This window comes from Haliaeetus leucocephalus, unplaced genomic scaffold (genome assembly GCF_000737465.1).
Source record: "Haliaeetus leucocephalus isolate CR32 unplaced genomic scaffold, Haliaeetus_leucocephalus-4.0 Scaffold306, whole genome shotgun sequence".
Taxonomy (NCBI): Eukaryota; Metazoa; Chordata; class Aves; order Accipitriformes; family Accipitridae; genus Haliaeetus; species Haliaeetus leucocephalus.
Window position 1 is genome coordinate 1,736,377 of NW_010972742.1, and position 26,374 is coordinate 1,762,750.

The 26,374-nt window shown below is 43.8% G+C and overlaps 1 protein-coding gene across 1 annotated transcript in view; it reads left to right on the forward strand.

The window, feature by feature from the left end:
- Positions 1 to 18,112, forward strand: part of TRAF1 (TNF receptor-associated factor 1) — an 18,793-nt gene extending 681 nt beyond the window's left edge. The window contains exons 2-11 of the mRNA XM_010571092.1: positions 1,468 to 1,689; positions 3,362 to 3,446; positions 7,190 to 7,288; positions 8,870 to 9,031; positions 12,541 to 12,612; positions 13,958 to 14,023; positions 14,753 to 15,190; positions 15,699 to 15,876; positions 16,474 to 16,622; positions 17,897 to 18,112. Of these exons, the coding sequence (XP_010569394.1) occupies positions 1,468 to 1,689; positions 3,362 to 3,446; positions 7,190 to 7,288; positions 8,870 to 9,031; positions 12,541 to 12,612; positions 13,958 to 14,023; positions 14,753 to 15,190; positions 15,699 to 15,876; positions 16,474 to 16,622; positions 17,897 to 18,112 (1,687 nt within the window). The remainder of the gene's footprint in view (positions 1 to 1,467; positions 1,690 to 3,361; positions 3,447 to 7,189; positions 7,289 to 8,869; positions 9,032 to 12,540; positions 12,613 to 13,957; positions 14,024 to 14,752; positions 15,191 to 15,698; positions 15,877 to 16,473; positions 16,623 to 17,896) is intronic.
- The last annotated feature ends 8,262 nt before the right edge of the window (positions 18,113 to 26,374 follow it).

Genomic DNA, 26,374 nt, shown 5'->3' on the forward strand with positions numbered 1-26,374 from the left:
CCCCTAGTCCTCCCCGGCCGCACGGCCCCGTCCCCGCAGGGCGCCCCAGGGAGCACCCGGAGGGGAGGCGGTGTGCGGGGGGACTGCCCCGGGGATCCCGGCCGCCCTCGCTGCTTCCCGCCGCCCACGGAGCTGCGGCCCTCCGCCCTGCTGAGGCGGGGATGGGGACGGAGGGTGGCAGGCGAGCCGGGGCCTGCCAGACCCGCTCCTTGCCCTAGGGCTGCCGTTTTACGGGGCGTTATCGAGATATAAAACACCCGTGGGGGTGGGCTTCCAGCCCCACGGAAACGACGGGCTCCATTAGCGCAGCCGGAGCTCCGGCCCCGTCCTCACCTGGGTACTAACCCATGACGCCTCTTGACACAGCTTCGTTCACTCGCGGTTCCACATGGAGCGTTGCCGGTTTTAATTTATGGTTCTTGGCAGGTTGGGTAGCCGCTGCGTTTGTTTCCTAAGCTCCCCGTCAAATGGCTGGAGGGGCCAAGGGAATTGCCTAAGCCAGGCAGCAGAAAAATGCTGTTTGTTCAAAGGGGAGCGTTTTAAATCCAGGCCATGCCCTACCCACCGCATGGCAGTCACACGGCGGTTTCTGTGCCTGGCCTGCTCCAGGCAGTCTCGCTTCATTTTTTTCAGGGGATTGTTAGTCAGTGTTACTTTTGATAATACTGAGATAGGTGATTTTCCTGTAACAGTACTGTTATGGGAAAAAAATGGATTTATAAAGGCATTATTACAATCAGACTGCGCCAGGTCCCTGAGCGAAAATCTTTCTTGAACTTTCCAAGTGACTGTGGGGATACCACAATCAGTTTTGGTTGCATTTCCAAAAATATTCAACTGCACAGCTCTTGTTAACCAAAACCAGTACTGAACATGCGTGACACCTTGGCACGTGTGGCTCAAGGTGTATCTGGTAAGAGCACAAGTACTAAGCTTTTTGTGGACTTGAGATTTCCTTTTTCATTTAGCCACTAGTTTTATGACTTCAGGAAAGTAATTGTAAACGCATCAGTTCCTCAGTTTCTGCAACTATGAAGTGTAATCACAAGTTTTGGCTGCTGGGAACTGAAGGTGGTTGGGGATTTACTTGACAGGAAATAATTCTGTGTGATGTGGACCGATGGGATTGTAGCTCTAAGATGACGGCAATATTTACTTCATCTTTCTACAAGCTAGAAAACTCTGGGAAAAAAAAACCCAACCCTTCATTTTAATATATTGTCTGTTTTCATGTTGTGTTTGAGGGAAATTTTAAATCTGTACAGTAATTTCCTGCTGGTACCTAGTCAAACGCCACTGTGACATTTAGTCACACATGTCAGCTACAGACTCAATTAAACAGATCACTAGATTACTGCACAGGTTTGGAGCTGCTCGTGGACTTTAACGCCTGATACGATCTCTCACATCAAAGTGAGCGTGTGTGTGCTTGTTTGAGCACCTATTTTTTTTCCTTATCTCTAACAGTAGTTTACTTCAGATGGCTGAGAAAACAACCAGAGGCCTGCAGGATGTCCCTGGCTCTTCTCCTGATGAAAATGAATTTCCTTTCGGCTATCCCACTAACATTTGTGAGGATGTGCCTGATCAGAAGTACCTGTGCAGCAACTGCAATAACGTTCTGAAGAAAGCCCTGCAAACGCTCTGTGGGCATAGGTACTGCTCAGCCTGCCTCTCCTGGATTGTACGGTAGGTCCTTGCTATGGAGGGTCACACCGCAGTGACGGATTCTGTGGCTGCAGGCACCCCTGAGAGCTGCGTTGTGCCAGTGTGCTCAGTAGATGAGTCTGTGGATACCTGGCCCGCTGGACTTCAGTCATTTTACTATCTGGAAGTACTTACCTGCGGTGGACTGCAGGCTGCTCTACCTTCTTGCTTCCAGTGTGGAAGTTTAGGGGTGGGGAAGGCTGGGTTACTGGGCTTAATAGATGTCAGTTTTCTATCTGGAAGCATGAGATAATGATTCTGAAGCTGAAGAACTAGTACAAGGCTGACTTAATACTTCCATGGGACTTTATAGTCCTTCGATATGTGATGTTATAGGATTTTAATAAACATTATCTTAGAGTTTTATTTTTAGTAACTCAGCTGGGTGACTATATGTTAAGGTGCTGCTGCCATTAGTGACAAACAATGACAGCCATTGTCGTGGACGACCTGAAAACGAGGAGCTGGGCGGGGATTTGCTTTAATTGATTAGCTGCTTCTATCTTGCCTTTTCTTTTGACAATTACACCTTGATCCAGAGCCTTTGGAAAAGGGTATGTCCGCCCTGCAGGTGAGAGTTGAAATTGCAGTACAATTCCATGAATATGAGCTGACTTTAGCTTTGATGTTTTGGAAAATAGCAGCTGTCGAGATTCAGTGACTGGGCTTTAGTACTGGCTAAGTAAGTCTAAAGCCTGTTACTGCGCTTCCTCATGGATGTTATTAGAAAGCTAGTTTGCGTGTGGCAATTCGTGCAGTCCCAGCTCTGATCACAGTGTGCAGAGGCACCTGAAAAGCTTGAGTCAAGGCACTGGCCACATGTGATTTGAAGATCAACGTATAATAATGTAAAAATATATTGAAATTAATACATTTGACCAAATTACATAAATCCATTACTGTGAATCTAGAACAAAGACCCTTAATGAAGCAACATAAACCGTAAACTCAGAAAACTTTCAGCAGAACATAACCGGAATTGTTATATCTCCCCACTAATGGGAAGCTGGCTCAAACAGGCTAATTAGTACAGTTTCAAATCAGTTATGCTGTGGTCGGAGGGATGCTTTTCTGATGAGCTTCTCAGTCTGTGTGAGTTCATTATTTACCTGGATCCTAAACAGCACTGGCAATGAAATACATCTCTACTGAAGGGGTTTTTTTTGCTTTTCCTGTATGCTAAATATTTTGAGAGTAGATCAAAACCTTTTTTAGCTGCAGTAGGGTGTTAACTCTCTAGAACTCAATTCTGCACTGGTTCTACTATATAATTTGAAGTCCATATTTCTATCTTGGGAAAATAGACATTTTCTATGTTTTAAAAGACTTTAGTTTTCATGTTACCTTTAATTCATGGTGTTTTTGCACAATTCATGAGATAAATAGGTTTCCGTCTTTACTGGTTTTTATGATCTAGGCTGCTCTTACTTTACTGCAATACAAATAAGATTTATGGGCCTAGTCCTAGTCTTGAGGAATAGAACAGCAGGGTTTTTTTGACATCAGTGTCTTCAAGAATTGGCCCTTTAATGAACAAGGACTGAGGATTCTGGAAATTACCATTTCCATGGTTTTGTTTGTGTCAGTATCTATACAAAGACCTCCTAAACTACAGTACGCCAGCTGATTGTTATTTCATTCTTTCTTTTGGCAGAAACAATAAAAATGCGATTTGCCAGAAATGTAAAGAGGAAGATCCCAGCACTTTAAGTGAGGGAAGCCTATTGGCAGAAGAAAGGGTAAGTTGTAGTTCACAGTTCATTAATTTATCATTAACCATTCTCTGGGCTACTCTATAGTCATCACTGGACTATAGTTGAGGAGTTAATAATATAAAATGTGATAGCAACTGATGGTTACACATTTTAACTTATGCTTTAGTCATGTGGATTTCCCACAGTTTTCGATTTAAAAAAGTATAATGGCAGCCTTAGGACTTTCCAAGTCCGTCAGGTTCTGCAACATAAAATCCCACACTATTCCATATAATTAACTTTTTGTCTCAAAGTAACTGGTGCTTTCCTACTTGTAATAATACGTCTTAGCTGTTACTACCCTTAGTAAGTATCCTAGTCTCGTGGTTCTCTGTACCCTTCAAACATGTTACCAAACCTAGAGGTAGAGCATCCCTAAGAAAAGCTAGAGTGTCGGCTAGCCGGCTGAATTGCCTAGAAAGTATTTTGACAGCCAAGGTATCTGGAGGAAATAGTGGAAGACATAGAGCTGAACATAATAACTGCTAAAAACTATGCCCTGGCAAATGTTTCATCTGTAATTTAACGGTGCACATCTCTTTAGCTGTTGTGTGATTTTTCCCAGCACACCGCTGCACTATTCTATATCCTGAATACAAACCGGGCCATAGGGCTCAGTCCCAGCTTGTGTTTTTGCCTTCTTTCTGATTATGTGCAGCAATACCAAGAGACACACATTCTGTCTAAATTTTGTAGGGAAAAATGAAACCCAATAGGCAGCTGGCAGAGAGGTAAAAGATGAAGTTTAGGAAGTGGTTGCAGCAAAATAATGAATCTGCTGTTAATGCTGAACTTGGTAATATCCCAGAAAAAATCCTAAATTCTGCAGTAAATTTCCCAGTAACAGAATTTCATGCATCATGTAACCACAGATAGGTACAGCTAAACCCTTAAGAACTTCTTACTCTATGTTAACTGTCAGTTCTCTTATAACTTTGGGATTTCTCTGCTGTGGGATTCTCACTAAGTCTGCTGGGACTTTCTGCAAAATCTGTGCGTGGGTTGTTGTAAACAGGGCCCCACTCTTGCAAGCTGATCTGCCTGGGCAGATTCTTTTGCCTGTTGAGAGTCCAGATGAAGTCAATCACCACGAAGGCGTGAGGATCTGCCTGTATAGATCAACTTACAACAAATGGTTGGAGTTTGTAAACAACACAAATAATGAAGATCATTTAGCAGGTTTATTTGTTATATCTATTCCTGATAATCTCTGCTTTACCTTTGTTATGGTTTTGCTTAATGTTTATTTCCTATGCTATCTGTTTATGTGTTTATATTTTTAAATAAGATACCCACACAAGGGAAAGAAAGGCCCTATCAGGATGTGTATTTGCCTTAGCTTATCCCAACATCTATTTCTGTGGTAACTCCCATCCCTTCCCTGTTACACTTTTAATTTATGATCACTTCCTCTGCAACATATACTTAAAGTCTTACGGTGCTGTTCATTGGTATCAGTTACTGAACATCTGCATCTGTCACTGAAATCAGTTAGAGGAGGGGGGGCATCCTCCCAAGCCTCTGCTCACACCCTATCTGCTGTCATTCATGGACCTGGCTTAGAGGACAGTTCTCTGCTCTGAATGGAACACGAACAGTTTTGTGGCTCTCCCATCTCTGGCTGTGTTAGAGTAACTGTAGATCCTGGTTCAGGCTCCAGAGGGCCAACATTAGCTGGAGAGAAAAAAACCACTAGATTTATCCTGGAAAGCTTTTGGTCCGATTGATCCATGTTGCTAGCTGATCTTCCTGACCACACAAGCTGTAGACCAGAGTCCTTCCTTAGCTAGAAGTCATAAGATACACATTGTGTGGGTCAGAGTGCCGGGGAGGAGTGCGTCTGGCAGTGTTTTTTTAGATGGGACGTGGCAGGGGACCTCCACTTGTGTCACAGCCAGCTCTGGGACAGGCAGGTCTGGGCAGGTATTTGTGCCACAACAGCCACCCATGCTCAACATCAGCAGGCCCTGCACCAACATCTTCCTTTGAAATACATAAAGTGAAAGAGCGGAGATGTGCAACTACAATATATCAAATCAGAGAGAAATATTTTCTGTTTCCTTCTGTTTGACCCTGAGCACTTTTATGTCAGTGAGAGTCATCTCATTTCCTGTATGAGGGTCTGACTCAGGTCTGTAAAGAAGTTTGTGCAAACTCAGGTTCCTAGATAAGAGTGCAGAGGTTCAGGTGAATATTTTGAAGCAGTGACCTGTGCAGATAAAAGAAGAGATGAGGATTTCTTGCCTTCTTTTTTACCTGAGTAGCGTCCATAATGATTTGGCAACTACATGTGTGAAACAAAAAGCACAGGGAATGCACACAGCAGTAAGAAACCCATGCACTGCTGGGACTGTCCCTGTAGTTAAATATATTTTAAATGATCTATTTTGTAATGTCAGGAAATTCCTTGAGTTTTTCTCTTATGACACAGGGGGAAAAAGCCACCATGTGCCTGATAACTTGAATTTCTTTGATTTTGCTCATAAATTAGACTAGAATGTTTCAGAGGATGGGGCTGGTACGCGTTCACTAATTGTACGTTGATTGCTAGCTTGTTACATAAACTCTTCCATATATGCAGATGGAGCCATACATGTTTTTGTACAACCTACATGATTATTTTTTAATTCTTTGTTTGTGGAGTTGTTTGCCATTTATGTGCAAAGTTCTGGACTTTGCTTGCAGATTGAGATTAGGGAATGAGTTTCTATGAGACTCTGTGTATAGAAATGTATATTTGTAGAATTGGCTGTGCTTCTTTTGTGTGATTAATACTACAAATGTAGGTAAGTACAAACATCTTTTATCTAAATTAAAAAAAACCAGTCAGGAATGTTGATTGTGATAATTTTGTTTGCTATTTTTTTTAGCTCATTGTGTAGAATTTCAGTAACTTTATTGAAGTGTGGGCATCATTTGTAAATACTTTCTCCCCTCTATTTGTAAAGCTTCCCCTCCCCGGTTCTTGCCTTCCTCTGTGGTGTTACATGGGAAATCTGCAGTCCTCTGTATTGTGTGCTCACCAACTAAAAACATGCCATTAACTTTAGTAGGGCTTGTTCTGGTGTCAGTGTACCTATTTTGATTGTGCAAGATGTAATATTAAAAGTGTGTAGCGTTTCATAATTTACATCATAATTGTACAATTTTTCATGGTTAACATAATAAGAAAGTCTATGTAGTGCAAAAAACCCCTACTCACATATGGTTTACATTTCTTTAGTACAGTGCCATACTAAATGGAAACAGCCATGGTCTGAGAAATGTACTCTCACTGCAGAACAGTCTCGAGTCCTCTCTGCACCGTGTTTAGAAGGTGTTAATGACCCCCATAGTGAAACGCATTCATTAAGAGTGGCACATGGCAGCACCCTATAGTTAGGGTCCTGTCAGCGCATTCATTGCATGTGACGCATTTCAGGCTTCTGTGAAAAGAAACTTAAAATAATAGCTGTAGTTGGCTAGGCATATTTTCAGTAAATTTATATCACATCAAATAGTTTATTTTTGAACCATAAGAAAGAAATTATTTAGTAATTATTTGGGCTTCTGCTACACTAAGATTAACTTGCTAGTTTAGAGAGTCTTATGGCAGTACCGTAAATTTAAAAAAAATAAGGGATTTATCAAGATCTGAAATTTTGACAGTCACGTTATTCCTATGTAAAAAATGCATGCTGGAGTACTTTCTGACCAGTGTTTTTTTCCTTACCGTGTTTACTTTCCAGGCTTTTGGTGATGCTGCCATTAATAAAGAGATTTCTGAACTCAAAGTACACTGTGTGACCCTTGGATGCAGTTGGTCTGGTATCATGAAAAATTTTGAAGTACGTTTAAACCTGCACTCTTACTTGAATGGGGACAGAAAGACAATGAAAATAGGTTCTCAGCAAACACAAATTAATGCAATGTCATTAGAATCAGCAAAGGTATCATGATTTATACCAACATGTCTAAAAACATGCCATTAACTTTAGTAGGGCTTTGACCAAATCCAGAACATCCTGAATGATTGTGAAATTAATGATGCACAAATTTATATGAACTATGATTTTTTTTTCCAGTGAGTTTACTTATTATTTAAATGTAAGCATGTTACAAGCAGGTTTTGACAGACCAGAATACCTCAGTCTCCAGGTCATTGTTATGGGCAATATCCTTAGTATGTTTTTGTAAGAGAAATTATTTCCTCCTGTGTAAATGGCTCGATTGAATATCTTCGTCAATCTTTTCAGACTGATGTGAAATGCCCCCGGTAAAATGTTTAAATGGGCAAAATTTGGGAATTTGCTATGCAAATTAGAATAATGAAAAAATGCAGATAATTCTGATACTAAAGCAGCTCTATTTTGGTCCCCTGGTGTAGGAACAGAGGGTCTTTCTGCATTTATAACAGGGAGTCTGCTGTGTACCTTGTATGACTGTGTATCTGATAAGCATCTGAGGTGGTGCTGCCTTTGCCTTGCTAATTTTGGACAAATTTTCTGTTTGACCGTATTCCTCTTTAAGGAAAAATCTACTCAGTTTGCTTAGCTTCATGGTTTTGAGAATTGGAGCCCCTCTCAGCATGAATACATGGCAAAATTGATTTGAGAGTTGGGCGTGTGATTGAAATGGGCATTTCTGAGCCTGTTCTGTAGGGGACAGCCATCTCCCTTTAAAGACAAAATCAGTTGTGACACAGTGCCTACAACAATCTTCAGTAAAAGAGGTCAGAGTAAATAGTTTTTATTGAAATACTGTGTTTTTAAGAATCTGAAAGTAGACCTGTTGGATGTAGTTACGAAAGAAGTAATGCTAATATTTTTCCTTGTTGAGAGGAGGCAAACAGTGAAAAGGAAATGTTTTTGAAGTTATTTTGAATATAGGTGAAGGTTGTGTCCTAATTGTTGCATAGAAGGCGTCAGCTGTCCATTCTTTCATGCTGTGCAGAGATGTCAGCAGACTAACCATATTCATCCTACCAGCCAGAGCAGGATGGTCTCGGTGCTCAAAAAACCCCATCCAAAACCCCAAAAAAAAAAAAAAAAAAGAAAAAAAAAACAACGTGAAAAACCCCAGGCTAAAAGTTAGGGATCCTCTAATACAAGGAAAAGAGCTGGGACCAGGATCATGTTGTTTTCAAACAAGAGCAACTAGGGAGAGACAGTTCAAGGGAGACCTCATGTTTGAATTTATCAAAAGTTGTTTGGTTGTTATACCTTTTTTTTTTAAGGTAAGAATTAACAAAAAAGCGCCAGTAAAGTTGGTGAATTTTTCACCAGTAATCTCGGTAACATTGTGGAGTGGGACTTTACCCAAGCTTAGAAGAAATGCAAAGCAAAGATCTAGGCTGGCAGAATGGAAACTATTTATAGATAAAAGTATCTCTGCAGTTTACATTTTGGTTTTTAACTTTTTACTTCCAGGAGCATCAGAGCTTATGTGAGTATGCTTTAATCCCGTGTCACACTGGTTGTGGACACATGGTGATGAGAAAGAAACTTGCAGATCATTTGGAAAATGGATGTGTTAATAATGTGACAATGTGTCAGAAGTGTAAGCGGAGCTTATCCAGTAGTGAATACCAAGTAAGAACATTTCTTTGTTTCAAATGAAGGCTTTATATTACTGGCTTAAATAATCTATCATGACATTTTTCATCCTGATTTCATGAATGCTATTGCATTTGGAGAATATTTCATTTTCCTGAGTTGGCTAATTTTTCCATGCATGTGTTGGAGGGAAAAAAGAGCTGTATTTGATAGTCGCTTGTGATGTTACAACAGAGAGGGAAATATCTGTGTGCTCATCCAGGGCTTGGGCAGCTCATGTTTTATCACCTGTTTCGAAGCATGTGTCCCAGTATGAGGTAGGTAAGAAGCAGAAGAACACAGACAGTGGCAGGGAAGAGATCTTGAAAGCAGCTGGAGTTTTATTCAAACTAAAACTGCCCAGAAATTTGTAAGGCAGGCTTTTGTCAGATAGTACTTCTATTAGATATGGTCAGGTATAACTCTCCAAATTAGCAGCAGTGTCCACATAGACCAGGAAGAGCATACTCTGAATCTGCCAGAAATTTCTCAGTGACTATTTAAACATATTTAATTTATATTTTTTATGTTTAAGTTGTGTTTCCCACTGTTGTGACAGGGACTTGCAAAATGTATGTGTATATACCCCGTGTGTATATATGTACAGGGTAACCCTAGTCCGTCCCCAGCATTTGCTCAAAATCCTCTTTAAAACAAGGGGGGGTTTTACACAAGAATGTAGTTGATCACCAAACTTCTAAGTTTATGTTACTAAACCTACTCTTTCTTAAAAGTAATGACTTTCTCAGTTGACGCTCAAAATTATGATAGCGGGGCAACGTTATGTGTTACTGACTTGCAGATTTTAAGTACCTTTATACATTCATTTTAACTTCAATAAAAGGTACTCTTTATTTTTACCCATTTTTCTAGATGCAGTAGAGTACAAATTCTGGGAGTGGTCTAAGGACATGAAGTGAGCTAACAGACACTCTTCTGTGTTGCTGAAGGAGGAAATGATGTGGTGGGGCAGATCAAAAGTGATAGGAAATTATCTGTTCTTGTATGAAGACATTGCTGAAGATGTAGCTTCAGTGGCACGCTCCTCAGCCTCATGATGGAATTGCATCCATCATCTGTTGTTTAGGACGGTTTGTGATTAAAAACTCTTGGAGCAAAGCAATAGCAGCATGAATGAGAGATGCCCCACACCTGCTAACACTGCTGTGTGTGTTTTGATTTGAAAGCTCTGAAAATGTGCTCATCCCAACCCCACCTAACTTCTGACCCTGTGGGCTCTATTATCACAGAAAATGTTGCTGGGGCAACACTCTTTTGGGGTGTAGCATAATGAGTATTGTTCCCTCCAGATGATTTAAAGAGAATAATTGCCAGCCTTGAGTTTTGTCCTGGAATGGGGCCATAGTGATATAAGACTTAGATGGCAGGAGGGTTGTAAGTATCTCAAAAATGTAGCCTGAAGTAAACAGTAGTGGATAGCTTTGCGTGTCATAACTGTCACAAAGTTATGCCTTTCCAAATACTGAGCTGTAAGATTTACTCAACCTGAGCCTAACAGTCCTTTTGGGGTAAGAATAAGGTGCTCTTGCTAAAACATCCTTATTGGGAAGCTTTTGCATGTGCTCTTAATATCTTACTAACTCTTAGAGAGAGAAGAGTACCTGGACCCAGGCACATTTTACCAGTGCTAAATCCAGTGTATGTTTCAGAGAGACAGTAAATACCAGAAGGTGGCAACACTTAATCCCTTTCAGCCTTCTGTAAGTGCAGTAGGCAGGCTGGAGGAGGAAACCTGAGCTTTGTGAATGTTCCCTGAGCACCTTTTCTCTTTTCAGAGGTCTGTGATACCACAGATCCACCTCAGCAGGCTTAATTTTCCTGCATTGAAGAACTGTTTTCCTCCCACTCATTCCGGTTAGCTATCATCTAATTAATTTTTTTCGTTAGGAAACCTTGGCAACCAAGCAGGGGATTGGCCTTGAGATGTTGATTTTTCTCTGCCTGCCTTAGTTAGTATTTGTATAATTGGAATTTTGCTGGTTACATGATCTGCTTTATTAAATTTGCAGTGATGTGGCATGCGAATTTTGATTATTTGTGTGTATTCCATGTATCCACAATCTTCTGGGAGCAAATAGTAAGTTTTGGACACTGCTGTCGCTCTCTCCATCTTAGCCAATCAGTCATTGGTCTTGTGATTTTCGTATTTCCATTAAAGACACTTCTCATCAACCCCTCTCGCCTGCAAAAAATCAGTGATCTGGAGGAGTCATATAGCAGAAAGGAAGAAAATAAAGGCATAATTTGTGCAATAGCTAAGATAGTATTAAAAAATGAGTGAGAGAGTGAGAAAAACCTATGGCTGTATTTCTGAGGATCAAAAGAGAAACCTCAGGACTCTTTGCAGGGGAGACTTGAAGGTTGCTGGAATTGCTTTATCAAAAAATTTCTAGACTGCTATAGGAAATGTACTGGCATGCAAAGGCATTTATAAAGATTAAAGACAGCCCCCCTGGACAGCATGAATTGAAAGCTGACAGTTGCTGTGTTAAATACACATACTACAGTTGTCTGAACCAATGGCAGGAGGATTACTTGGAGCCAGAAATGGCAGGAAGTCTCGTGTTAGCGGTAATGCATTTTGCATTAGCACATCATGATGGAAAATTTGGATTCAAGCCTTCAAAATATTAATAAGCAGGATGCAAGAAGGGTCTGCACATTAAGCAAACTATATGAAGTCAATGCAAGAGGAGTTTGTATTTGGGTTTCCTGTATATTTGCTTTCTGTTCTGTAACCCACCTGCATGTCATTGCATATATATGTGCATGTACACATATGTGTGTGTATGTGTATGCACATAACTATGGTTTGAACTGGGCAAGACTTGTACGTTGCCAATCTTGTATCAAATTTCCCAGGGTGACCTTGCAAAGCATCTGTAAGTAGTTTCCAAAAGCTCTGGGCCCCATAAGCGAAAGATCACGCTTTGTACTTTCACTTAACAGGTATTGCATCTGGAGATCCGTCACTGAGCATGCCTGCGAGGCTGAGAAGAAGAGTAATCAGCTTAGAGGCTTAGCTTGAGAAACCTCCGAGTCTGCAATTCGTTGACAGAGGACAGCAGCACCCGCTTTTAGCAGATGTGCTTTAGTCCCAAATTTCTGAATGTTATTTCCTCTAAAGAGAAGCCAGAGAACTCTGCAGCCTATTGTGTAGTGAGGCCCAGAGTGGGCAGTCTCTGGACGGGGGTACAGGAGTTTGCACCATGCGTTGTGGAGCTCATAGTGGTCTTGGGGAAGTTACCCTTCCTTCCTTTACTCTGCCTTAAATCCACACCTTCCAGGAAGAAAGCAAGAAACTTGTTGTAAACTTTTTCTTCCATAACACAGAATTTCTTGTAGAAAAGCCTCCCAAATCCCTAAGTTTTTGTAAAATGGGAATAGTATTCCCAAACACAAGCTCTGTTTCAGAGACTCCTAAATAAAGATGCTCAATAATTTTAATAATGCACTAAATTATTTTCTTCTTGTTGTAATGACAGGAACATTCCTGTGAAGGCAGTTTATGTCCGGAACAAAAACGTGTCCAAACAGAAACACCATCAAAGGAAAAGGTAGGTAAAAGATGAGTGAATGCAACACAGCTTTATTTCAGTTCATAAAAGTATCACTTGTTTGTTTAGATTATCACTTGTTCATTTACATATGGCAGTATGTCTGGGTGCTTGTTACATTCAACATAGCTCTGCTGACTACCTTCTCTTCCCTGTTCCCACAGTTAACTTTATTGAATTATCTTCTCAATTAATCTTACAAAAATGGGTGTCGTGGTTTAACCCCAGCTGGCAATTAAACACCATGCAGCCGCTCGCTCACTCCCCCCCTCAGTGGAATGGGGGAGAGAATAAAAAAAAAAAGTAAAAGTCAGGGGTTGATATAAAGACAGTTTAATAGGACAGAAAAGGAAGGGATAATAATAATAATAGAATATACAAAACAAGTGATGCACAATACAGTTGCTCACTACCCGCTGACCAGTGCCCAGCCAATCCCCAAGCTGCAGTGTTCCCCAACCAACTTCCCCAGTTTATATACTGGGCATGATGTCATATCCTATGGAATACCCCTTTGGCTCGTTTGGCTCAGCTGTCCTTGCTGCGTCCCCTCTCAACTTCTTCTGCACTCCCAGCCCTCGCTGGCAGGGCAGCAGGAGAAGCTGAAAAGTCCTTGACTTTGTATAAACACTGCTTAGCGGCAACTAAAACATCACTGTGTTATCAACATTATTTTCATCCTAAATCCAAAACACAGCGCTATACCAGCTACTAGGAAGAAAATTAACTTTATTCTAGATGAAACCAGGACAATGGGGAAATGTTTTTTTCCTTTCAAATATTCAGGGACACCCACATGAGCAAGGGAAGAATACGCTGTATAACAGCATCTTTGAAGAGACATACTTTTGGTTGCGAAGGGGTCTAAATCTGAACGTCGGTCAGAGCTTTTGGTCTGATAGATCCATTCATTCCCAGGACATGCTGCACAGCACAGCTCTTCTCTGCATCCTCTAAGAGCAGGAATAGGGTTGGAGTGGCTGTGTGCATGGTGTTATCCACTGTGGTGGGCTACTTTGCTTATTGGCATCTTATTTTTGAGAAGTTGTTACTAGAGGATCACTGTGGTTTGTTAAATTATGTTATATCATTATGGGGTCTGTTAGATGGACACTTAACTGCCAGACTGCATGCAAGAAACTTGTAATCAACCACACTCTTGACTCATTTACCAATAAATTTTCAAAGCTGGTTGGACACTGTAAGCTGCAGTAATGCCTTGACTTGAATTAACCTGATTTATAGCCGCTGGCATTGTGGCCTAGTTGTTTGTAGGTAAATAAAAGAATCTCTTTAAATTGGTATTTGATTATTTTCTTTCCTTTTTTTTTTTTTTTCCCAACAGAATCGCTCTACGCCCTTAATCAACAAGGATGGATGTCGTTTTTCTGAAGTTGGCTGTTCATTTAGGGTGAGTGCAACAGCTGCCTTCAGGAAGGTCTCAATTGGAATACAGCTCGGCACTGTGCCTTTTGTCTAGCCAGCCTTTGTATTCAGGGTAGTAGGCCTTGATTTATATATATCTTTAAGAAAAGAGGGAAAAATCTACCCACTTTTAGTAGACCAGCAGATGTGTTGGAACTGCCATGGTTACACAGTGTGTGTAAGGTGCAGTTCAGCCAGTGATACTCTGTGTCCTGCACTGCACATTCACTTCAGATAAAAATAGATGTTTATTACAGTTCTGCTGGTTTATCAGATATGCTGTTCTACTCTGTTTTGAATATTGCCATCAGCCTCTGAAAACAGTAACGGGTTGTCTTTGCATTTTAGTTGGCAGCTGTTGCCTTGTCTCATCTTTTGTGCACAGTATATGTATTAAATACTGGCTTGTTTGAGAATCTTGCTGGGACTCTGCCTGGCATCCTGTTTAATACAGAAATTGTAGATAATTGTTTTCTTTTTATGTAGCATGTGTACACATGTGAACACATAGCCTAAACTGATCATTGGAGGGCTTGTTGGTTTTCCTCTCTCCATGTCTCCTCTGAGAGTCGGCTGCTACATCGCTGGACCTGTATCTTGCAGTTTTTCCAACTCTGTCTCTCCCAGGAAGTCAAAGGGAACATTGCTTGATTTGGCCCCAGGCCAGCTATGGTAGTTGTACGGAGGGTGTATTGACAGTGTCTTCTTCTTACAGGGAAGCAAAGAGAAGATAAAAGAGCATGAAAAAACTGCAGTTGGGGCCCACATGCTGCTTTTGCTGCAGCACATAAAGCAACTGAAGGCAAGCTTGTGCACTGCTGCCAAAGCTGCAAATGGTTCCATCCCACAGTCAGAGCTGAATGTGAATGGTGCAGGAAAAAGCATCTCTGATCTGCAGATCCCAGGGGGGCTGGAAATCAATGGGGATCTGGAAATAGACTGTTTTCCTGGATCTTCTGTTTCTGAAGATGAATCTGTTCTGCAACAACTTGTGAGGGAGAAAGTGATTTCTGAGCTAGAAAATAAGCTACATGTGTTTGAGAATATTGTGGCAGTGCTCAATAAAGAGGTGGAAACCTCTAATTTGGAAATTACAGCCTTTCGGAGACAGAGTGAACTTGATCAAAATATAATAAGAGGCCTTGAACTGAAGGTAAATAGTTATGATAAGCATCGTCTGTGTGCTTGTTGTGTAGATAACAAATATTTATATACATCAGTGAGAGATGGTGTAGAGATCAGGACAGGGATGGGAACAGGAATTTGAGCTGTGAAGCATTAAGTTCTGGACACATCTACGGGATCCTTTTGGTGTTTTGGATAAATTTTCAAATGGGGATCTCTAATATTTGTTACCTAAATCCATGTTTAGGTACCTAGATATTCCTGAGAGTTTTGAATGTTCAGAGTTTGCCATGATCAGTCTGTGAGCAAGCAAGACAGTTGTTTAATTGACTGATCCTCTTAAAGCAGCATTATGCCTGGAGGACCAAACAACCATCTATCCAATTGATTGCCTTATGTGTTGACACATAACTGTCACTTAAAAAGAAATCAAAGGAGACCCTCCAGAACATGAGGACTCCAGAACGTTTCTGCTACTTCTGCAGCACAACAGCCTGGAGAGGGGGGTTGATTGGGAAGTGATTTGTTTTTTCTAGATTGCAGAGTTGCACCGGTGCCTGACGCAGAAGGATGCAGGCCTGAGCAGTCTTCATAAGAGTCTTCTGTTCTCTGAGCAAGCTTCCTATGATGGGGTCTTTCTGTGGAAAATAACAGATGTTGGCAGGAAGTTACAAGACTCTGTGACTGGAAGAACAGTCAGTTTGTATTCACCAGGTAAAACACAGGACATATATGTATGTTAGCAAAACCCAGTCCTTTAGAAAACCTACTGATTTCTCTAGAACGGTGCTTCTTTCTGCTCACATGGACAGGAGATCCTTCAAAATAGCTCCTTAAACTAAGATGCTGTTTATGCGAAGACCTTATGCTCTCCTGCCTATAATTCAGGGGAGCTGTGATATGCTCTTCCACGGACTTGTGTTCTATTCTGGGCTTTCATTTTGCAATTTGCCCTCTGCCGCAGCTACTTGCAGTGACATCTGCTGGATCCCTCTCGTCTAACCCACAGCTTGGTGCCTGATGGAACCGAATGGCTTTCTGCAGCAGTTATCTCCCATGTGAGAAGTAATTTGATTAGGTAAAATATGCTTGTGTGGCTAATAACAGGTAATTTTCACCAAGGCGTAAGGCACTAAAAGGATTCCAACCACTGGATTTTCATTGCTTATAATCTCCAGGGTGTACTGATTAGTCTGTTCTCATCTCTGTGATGGCAAAACACGTCATACGCTATCGTTTCCTATATGCCAGAACACTCATTATGTCTTTTTTTCAAAGGAGGCTTTACTAATGAAGATTTCTGATTTTCAGCTTTCTACACTGCAAAGTATGGCTACAAGGTCTGTCTGAGGGTGTACCTGAATGGGGATGGGACAGGAAAAGGAACCCACGTGTCCCTGTTCTTTGTTGTCATGAAAGGAGACTACGATGCTTTGCTCCCGTGGCCTTTCAGACACAAGGTAAGAAGGGCAACCTTTTCCTATCTGATCCTAGCATAAACCCACTATTTCTCCCAGTGAACACAAGGGGACTTTTTCTCTGGAGTTTAGCGGAACTTGGAGTGCTTTCCCATTTTCCTGTCCAATAGCTACTAGCCATAGTGTAATCTTGGGTAATAATTTGTCTCTGAATAGAGTGACTTACACACAGGGAAGGCTGCTCGTACCGAGATTCCATACTTTGCATTGTGGCATTTTCAGACACCACAGTACTGGTGCTTGATGTATTCCAACCAGTGTCCACCTGGGCTAAAGCCAGAGACACATTTTTTGGCTCTTGCTATACCTAGATAATATCAGTTCATGAGGGAATTACGATTTGCTGCCTGAAGCACAGGTGTCAGAAATGTGAGGTTAGAGTTCTACTTACAAACATACTATAGATGTCTTATGTGATCCTGATCTTATTTTTTCTCATTTTATAAGTGCTATCTGGTAATGGCAACAATGGTTAGAAAAGCAGTGAAAGTACGCACAGGGTTCTGATCTCTCTTATAGCACTTGCCTTCGTGTGGTAATAATTCTGTAAGCCTTTCATATAAATAGCCTTACTACCATTTAGCAGCCAAAAAAAATGGAAATCAAAGTTCCCAAACTTCACTGTATTAAAAAATTATTACATAGTTTTCACATTTAAAGCTAAAGAACAGTGAGTTAATAGAAGTGGTAATGAGATGGGGAGATTCTGTACTGACATTTAGGTTGTGTCTTCTACATATTTGTGTACAGGCAGCTGAACTGTTTCTTTTGATTCCAAACCACAATAACAGAATGAATGTAATGACTGTAACCAAACGCGGGGTTTGTTTAAGTTGTCAGGAGAGAGAGGAAAAAAGTCTTTGGACTGTGCAGTTCTCTACCAAGAAATAATTCTTTACTTTATTTAATTTTATTTTACGGGTGGCAAAGTTTTAAATACCTTATCTGGGAACCGCTACAATCTCCCTTGTTCACATTAACTGACCTTGCAGGTTGCGAAACATTCGTCAAAACATTCACATCAAAAAGCGCGCAGACAAGGCACTTCAGGACATGGTTTAGTGGTCATGGTTGATGGTTGGACTCGATGATCTTAAAGGTCCTTTCCAGCCTAAATGATTCTATGATTATAATTTGTCTTTAATTATCAACAGACCTTCCAGCTGCTTTTGCAGCATGTTTGCACTTCTGTCTCTGATAGTTTCTGGTTTATTTTTCAGTTCAATTACTCATCATTGCCACATTCTGTGTTTCAGGTTACATTTATGTTGCTTGACCAAAATAACAGGGAACATATTATTGATGCATTTCGCCCGGACCTGACTTCTGCTTCATTTCAGAGACCAGTGAATGATATGAATGTTGCAAGTGGCTGTCCCATGTTCCTCCCTTTGTCCAAATTACAGTCACCTAAATATGCCTATGTGAAAGAAGACACGCTTTTCCTTAAATGCATTATAGAAACAAATTAGTAAATCTTGAAATATGGGTGTCTGGTAAATCACCCACTGAATTTCATTAGTTTACAATTAAAAAAAAAGTGAGCTTGAGACTTGTATTAGTTTTCACGTGCACACAAAATCCAGAGAGCCTGCGCCTGTGCTCCACTGCATCACGCCCGCTGAAGATCTGCCTGCTAGAGTTATCTACTGCTGAGCATGCCAAGTACTTTGCCCAGTGCCCCATGGAGTGTGCTATTGCAAATGGGAAGTGTGATTATTTAATCAAAACAGCCAATGCTCCCAGTTTAGATGTAGACTACAGTCACGACACCCCCCCCCCCGCAGATGCACTTGTGGAAAAAGGCGCTGTTCTTTCTCACGCTTGGCCCAGGCGTGGGTGTCAATCTGCCTAGGTGTCTGGCAGGGAGTGCGGCCCGAGCTCCGTTCTAGCACCCTTGCGTTAACAGGTTTCTGGGATGCAAGGAGTGAAGCTGAGCTTTCTGCATCCTCTGGCAACGCTGTGGCGTGTGCTGCTCCCTTTCCTGGGAGGTACGGAGCGAGCATCTGTCAGACTGCGCTGGCTGGCAGCCCTGATGTGGGATTTTGGCTGTACCCCCACCAAGGGCAAGGGCAGATTCCTTCCTCCGATCAGGTATCTCTGTTTGTGCTTATTGATGACCTTGAAAGCAGTGAGTTGTGGATAGCATTGGTAGCTTGAATTCCTTATACCGGATGATTTATTCCTTGCTATTTATTTTAGACTTATATTTATGTGCTCTGTAAAGAGATGTTCTGTTGCATCAGCAATCAGTGACCAGATTACACTGTGCCTTGGGGAAATTACCTCTTGTATTTCCAAAGGAGTTGTTAGACTTTCCCATTACAGATATGGAGCTCTGAGAGTTGGTAACCCCCGGGAAGTCCAGAGCTGCCAGTCCAAGCTGTGGTAAGGACCCCTCAGTAGCTTTGTTTTAAAGTGTTCAGTCACTTCCTGAACGTTCAAGGCAAGTGACTTACTAGAAAGTAGCGATCTTTTTTTTTATTGCTTAATTCTTTTTATGTGCTCTGATGTTTTAAGTCTTTTCACACGCTAAAATAGAAGTAACTCCTAGAAATGTTTTTGTCTTTTTTTTTTTTTTAATAGAGGTAAGGAATGAATATATATTTTTTTTAATAAGCAAGTCAAACTTGGAAATGTCTGGATGTGTGTGAAGTTCAAATGCTACACCTTATTCCCAAAAAGCAGCAAGTCTCGCCCTCTTCGTTCCCTGGTTAACAATTGTTTGACAGAATCGATGGAGTTGAGCTGGGTTTTGGTGCAGCAGTTTCTGAACTTCCAGCAAACTCGTGCTGCAGTACAGCTTGCTTGTCCAGGACTTTGAGCTGTTGTGCTGAACAAGTGGGACAGCAGTGTGCAAACCCAAGGCCTGATCTTGCAGATGCAGGCAGGTGTGTATGTATAAGCGAAAGGCCTTTATGCAATGACTTCATTCGTTTTTCCTTTGCAATATATCCCATGTCTCAATTGAAAACACAAAACTGACAGACAACATTGTGCCCGCTGCATGAGAAGGGAAAGCAGAAACTGTTTGTCCGCTTATATTTTGCAAACCATGGAAACAGCAGCCATCTAGCAGAGCTGGTGAAATGTCATGTGCTGGGACTAACCTCCAGCCTGGCTGCCGGCGTATGAAGAGATTTTTCAAATCTCTCATTTCTATCTTGACAGCATCCTTTAAAGTAATTAGTTGTGATGAAGTATCAAGTTTCAAAAAAACCCATGGCATAAACAAATATCTATCGAAGCCTGTTTGGGAAGGAACTGGATATTCTTTGCCATCACACACACACAGTCTCTCTTCTGTCTGTCTTTCTCTCTTCCATGTTTAAAATGTTCTTTCAGGGACAGGAAGTTATTTTTCCAGTAATGTGCCAGCCCCTGTAACCACACTGGAGTAATATGCCTAAAAATACTGTGCTTTTCATGGCTGTGTAATTTTGACAAGTGCTGTATTTATTACAATCATTCATATTTTCTTATAATTTTATTTATTTCCTAAATAAAGGTCTCTAACTTAAAAAAGGGTCATGTGTTATTTTCACTGTAAAATAGGAGATTGAGCAACCTGGAGATACAATGATAGCGGTTTGCTATAGAAACAGCTGAGCAGTGCTGCAACACCCACTTATTTCTACTGTAGTAGCACCAAGCAGGTTTGCCCAGCGCAGGGCCCAGCGCACTGCCCGGTGACCCAGAAATAACCAGCGCCGGTCCCCAAGAGCTGATAATGCCAACAGTCAACCGAGGCGCTCGGGATGAAGTGCCTTGCCTGTGGTCCTGCAGGAAATTGGTGGAAACTTTGGGAATGAACCCTAAAGCATCTCTGCCATAACAATTGGGTCACCTTTTCATCGCCCCTGGCAGTTGGTGTTTGCATGGAAGACGCAATATATGGAGTTTTGACCCAGAAAATTGAATAAAGGCGCTACCCCCCTGCCAGCTGGGCTCGGTGCTCAGGGGGATCTGGGCGCAGGGAGGTGAGTGTGGGAGATGATGGCCTGATCCAGCACGGCCAGCTTATTTCCAGAGCCTCTCCTGGCTACTGCAGCCAGAGCGGAGCAGGAGGGAGGTGGCAGCTTATTTTACAAGAATTACTGCAGATTAAGATAGTGGTCGGCTCTGCCTGGTTGCCAGGGGAGCTGGAGTTGCTCCATACCTGTGTAAGCTTTCCTTGATCCTCCCTGGCCGCGGAGCTGCTTTTCCACTGAGGGTTTTTAATTAGCTGCTTTTATCGTAGTGGGCATTGACTTCCCACAGCGGCTTGGCTGCCTCTTTGCTCCACTGTTACTTTTTTGTGCAAAATCCTTTTCCACATAGAGCTGTTATTTCTTAATTAAGAGGGTTTTCCTTGGGTGTGAGAGACAGAGAGAGAAGGTGGGGGGAAATGAGTAAAACCGTGTGTGGGTGAGAGCTGGGGAAAGAGAGAAAGTGTGTGGGAGAGATGTGAATATGTGTGTGCGAGAGAATATTTATGTGTCTGCATCGAGGGAAGCAGAAATATATGTGTGTGCGTATGTGCATGTGCAGGTGGAGAGAGTGATCCAGCAGAGAGTGGATGACCTGACGCTTCTGTGCTTTTCTCTAGTGTGATTCCACCGGGAACAATTACACTGATTTTCTTCAAATCCTGCGCACAGCCAGGATTTCACTGATGGCAGGAGCCCGGTGTCGCTGCAGGCAGGAGGTCAAATCACACAGAAACCACACAAGCTGCAGGGAAGCAGAAGCATCGGCACCAGCCGAATGAATACCCTGGAGAAAGGATGTGATGCAGCAGAGCTCTGTCCATCCCGGTGTGACCGATACCAGTCTGTGCCTGTCCTGCCCCGGACACGAGAGCGGGGCAGGACGGGGTGAGCTGGGGACCTCGCTCGGCATCTCCCTTCTGCGGGGGGGAGCAGGGAGAGCCCGCGCAGCCCTCGCCGGAGCATCCTCCTTGGAGGTCGGGGCTGATGATGGAAGAAGGGACCCGCTTGGTAAAAATCAATTTTAAAAGTTTATTGGAAGCCCTTTAGTTCCAGTTTGCTTTCTAGCCAGAGATTCCCAATGGGGAAATCCTTGAAGTAAAATGGGAGGAAAGCTGCAAGGCTGCAGAGTTTGCAGGACCCTGTGCTCGTTGTCCCGCAGCGCAGGGCTGGGGCAGAGGTGCCTCGACCGCTTTGGTATGAAATCACCGGAGGATCGTTGTATGGAGCCAACTTTTGGGATGACTTAGGCCTGGATGGCATATGTCTGCAAAGGGAGGAAATTTGTTACCGGCTGTACTCGTGGGGCGGAGAGCTCACCGGTGTAAAACCGTCCCCGGGACGGGACGGGGATGAAGCGTTGCTTGTTTACAGCAGGTAAGAGCCAGCCTCGCGGGAAGCAGAGGCAAGCTGAACTGCCATGAAACTTGTGAAAGTGGCACGTTTAGTGTGGGCTCTGCATAACTGATGGAAAGGTCTTGAGGTTACTCAAGGCTGGAAAAGCATCGGGGCACCCTGGAGCCACAGGCTCAAGCCACGCGACGGAGCCCGTGCAGGAGCATCGTGGGCTGGATGAGCAGGACTGGCTCCGGGGCTCACCTCGGCTCCTGGAGAGCAAAAGCAAAGATTGGGATCCTGCCGTTTCTGCGTTGCAGGCTGGGGTGTGGGTTGGGAACACCCTGGTAAAGGGGGGAGCAAAATCCCCCAGGGCAAGCGAGGGGCTACCAGAGCCACCCGTGGGGCCGTGCCCCGGACTCAGGGGTAGCCGGTGGCAGGGGGGGTCCCCGTCTGCGCAGCATCGTACCGCACAGGCACAGCCCAAGTTCCTCTTGAACGCTGGTAATTACAGTTGCACTAACAGGCATTTATTTGCTTTCTGTAGTTCTGTAGCTGGGTAGGCAGTGCAAATATCCCCCTGTAAATATAGATCTTTGCTCTCCATTTTTCACTTTTCCCCAGGAACAAAATGGCCTTTTCTTCCTTCCTTTCTTAATTTCTTTCTTTTCTTTCTTTCTTTCTTTGTTTCTTTTTTTCTTGGGGGATATCTTTTCTGAGCCATGCTCAGGAACTGCAGACGTGTACATAATGTATCTGTGTCAAAATTATGTAAGGGCTCCATTAATATAAAACTTGCACAGCTGTAAGAACACTTACAAGCTCTTCATGTCTTATGCAATTGCATAGACGCATGCAAAGAAAGTTAAGCTAAAAAAAAAAAAAAAAGGATATGGATTAAATTCATGCTAAATAAACAATAAAAAGACATGAAACCCAATGCCTAAATGCTCTTCCTTTTAAAGGCACAGCTGGCATAAAACAGCTGAATGTCAGATTTAACTGCTCTGATTCTAATTACAACCATACCTTTGTTCGACTCTGCCCTTTGGTATATCACTTTTCTCTGAAAGGGCTCAAACAAGAGCTAACTCCCCCTGTGCTGTGGCACACGAGGCACTGCCGAGCATTACCGCGTCCATGTGGAATGCATCGAGCCGCAGCGCTTTCCAAACACGGGGCTCCGCTCTGGCTCTGGTGTTCCTGGAACAGGCTCCTGATTTTCATCTCCAAGACTTTCAGCCACAAAACTGTCTTGATAAGGAATCAGATGACACTTATTGGGAAAGAAACTGAAATCGGAGCAATATCGAGAGTTCTCTAATCCAGCAAATCACTTCTGTTGCGGAAATGAGCAGCCAAAGTGAATTTTTTTTGGTCTGGACCAAATCAAATGATGCAGAAAAATCAAAGAGAGTTTTAGTGAGTTAAATCAGGACCAGTTGCTTCGTGTTTAATGGCTAGGCTGGCAAAGAGTCATAGTGCTTCTGTAGCTACGATGGTCTAAAATGACCAAGGACAAGGTTTGTAGGGAAATACAGTATATTTTTTTTAAATCGACTAATAAAGCTGAAAAAAAACAGGCAGACTTTTAGGCTTATAAGCCCTTCTTCAGGACAGGAAAAGAACTCATAACCTTGCACGCAGCTGCTTTGAGCTTAACTTGGTTGTGTTGGTCAGTCAGATGGTCTCAGTGAAAAGGTGGTTGAGACCCGTGGGGCAGAGAGAAGCGTTACCGAGAAAGAGAGTTATGTCAATAGCCTCAAGCTACTTTGGTTGTAGCTACTTTTATTGGCGTGGATGTGTCCTATTTTACCAGCTGAATCTCCAGATGGAAATGGCACTCGCGAATTGTTTTGAACAGCGTACAAGAGCCGCGCAGGGTCTCACAGTCTCTGCGCCGCAGCCCTGCATCGCTCGGCCGTAGGAGGCTCCGGAGCGGCTGCAGCCAGCGCGAGTTGTTTCTGCAGATCCTATCTCCACATCAGGCCTGTAGTTCATAGGCAGCTTCATGTTTGGGTTTCCATTCAATATTCCTCGGCTTCGGTTTCCAAGACTACAAGCCAACATACAACCCCTCCTCCCACTCCTGTTTTCAAAGAAAGAAAAACACTGTGAAAAGAAGCTACCCGATTTCTGGGCAGTTTTCAAAGCAGAAAGAAAAGCAGCGCCGGGAGCTGCTCACCCCGTGCACGCCGCAGGCTCTGCCCCAGCCAGGGTTCCCACCGGCCCCCGGCCGGGCTGCTCCATCCTTGGGTGAGCGGGAAAGCACCTTCCCCACCTTTGCAAGTGCAGGGTGTGGAGGAAGGAGGCGAAAAGTTTTTAAGGACAAAATGGGGGTGTTGGAGTAGTTAGCTAGCTGGGGCTTCATTCAAATCATTTTGCAAATGGTTTTGTTTGGAAATTCAATAGCAGGGAAGGAGCTGGGCCGACCTGCCCTGGGAGCCCACGCTGGCCCCGCTCCCTGACCGAGGAGGGCGGAGGATGGCCGGCACTCGGCTTTGCACCATCGCTTGGGGTCTCATTCCTTTCTGTTCATTTGCTTACAGAACAGTCTGCGTCTAATGACTTGATTTACACGGGGGCTTCCTTGCTTTATCTGGCACAGAGACCAGGTCAGCATCTTCTGCTGGCTCTGCACGCCGAGGCACCGAGGTCTCTTCAGCTGGGGATGTGAGAGTGGCACAGAAATATTCATGTCGGCACGGGCCTGGGTGGGTGAGCTCCTTCCCCAGCGGAGCGTGTCAGGCATCGTCCCACCGAGGTCCCTGGAGCCCCGCCGGTGCGAAACCAGTCACTCAGCTGTGTCCGACCACTGCGCCTGCTCCAGGGGCTGCCAGGGGCCATGAGCCTTCGCATGGTGCCAAAGAAACGGGATCACCAGTGGCTCCCCCAACTCCCCAAGGGTGTGTGGGAACAGCCGGGTGGGTGTGCAGAAGAGGAAGAGGAGGAGGAAGGCAGCACCCAGTAGCTGACTGCAGCGGGAGCCGAGGCCAGGCTCGATGGGGATGGTGTGGCAGGAGCACCCGCAAAGAAACCAGAGTTAAATGCGATTGCATGGCTTCAGTCATGTTAGGAAATAGAGGATGCATCTCAAATCCCCCTGTTTTTTAATTTTGTCTGGGACTTTTGTTCCAGGGCAATGTTACTGTGCTCTTTCCCTTGGCAGGTGCTGGGCTTGGGGTGCCCTCTCCGTGCCAGAGGGTTTTCGGTAAGGTTATCCCTGCTTACACCCATGATGAACTTGATCCAGTGTTTTACATGTCCCATCATCTGCATTCCCATGGCAAAAAACCAAGATGCTGCAAACATGAAGCACGGTGGCTGGGGAGGAGGGTGTAAGAACGTCCCCGTTGGCTGCTCCACCACGTGGGGACGGGCTGGGACAGGAGCACCGCTCCGCAAGCGCAGCCCACGACTCGCTTTTGGTCAAGCCCAGCACCACCAACTGCAGTGAAGTGAGCGACGGTGTTTGTCCAGGGGGAGAGTTATGGTGCAAGAGTTATTTTAATCCCACGGTGACTCACGGCTAACACATCATGACTCACCGCAGCGTTCGGTCGTTTGACTGTTTTGAAGATGCGTCAGGTTCCCTGTGAAGGCAAAGGATGATGTTTCATGCCGGGGAACAAGCTGCCATTTTTTTTCAGCTGCCTAAACCTCTGCAAACACGGGCCCAGCCAGGTGGGCGTAGGGACAGCACGGCATGGCTTGGCATGGCACGGCATGTTGGGCCTCCGCCCGCCACCGTCTTCAGGTTACGCTAGGCTTTGCATTACACACCGAGAACTGCAAAGGAAAGAGGAGAACGGCCTTTCGGTACGCATCGCTCGGGGAACTGCATTTCCCGCCAGGTTCACGCATGCAGCATCACTTGCCTGCTGCCAAGGGCCGGTTGCAGTGCAGGGAACACTCAGACCCCCCACGTTTTATGGGAAAGTTTGATTAAAAAAAATTATTTCTAGGGCGACAGGTCTACACAAAAGGTGTTTAAAAGGCGTTTCAGCGCTGTGCCATTCATTCCTGATGCCCAAGGGAGCTGCTCGCTGGCAGCGCAAGCTTTTTTGCAGGTGCGCCGTGAAGCCACCCCACGGTGCTGCGCAGAGCTCATCGATTACAGGCGATAAAATTCGTATCGACTCTGCTTGTGCTTGGCCCAGACCCTACACCGGGAATCGGCTTCTCTACTGCCTCAGCAGGCCTGAAAACACTTCTTTTTTTGGCAGCACTTTCCAACAAACAGCAAATCCTTGAGATTTCTTCTTGGCACCGACCGAAGCATTTTTTCAGTGATTGATTTTCTCTGTCGAGATTCAGAGAAAGGCTACCCCCGTTTCTAGGAATCCCGACAAGCACAGGTTGTTCCCTCGCGCGGGACAATGCCGCACCGCCGGGGCGCCCCTGCCCGCACCCCATCCTGGGGGGCCGGGG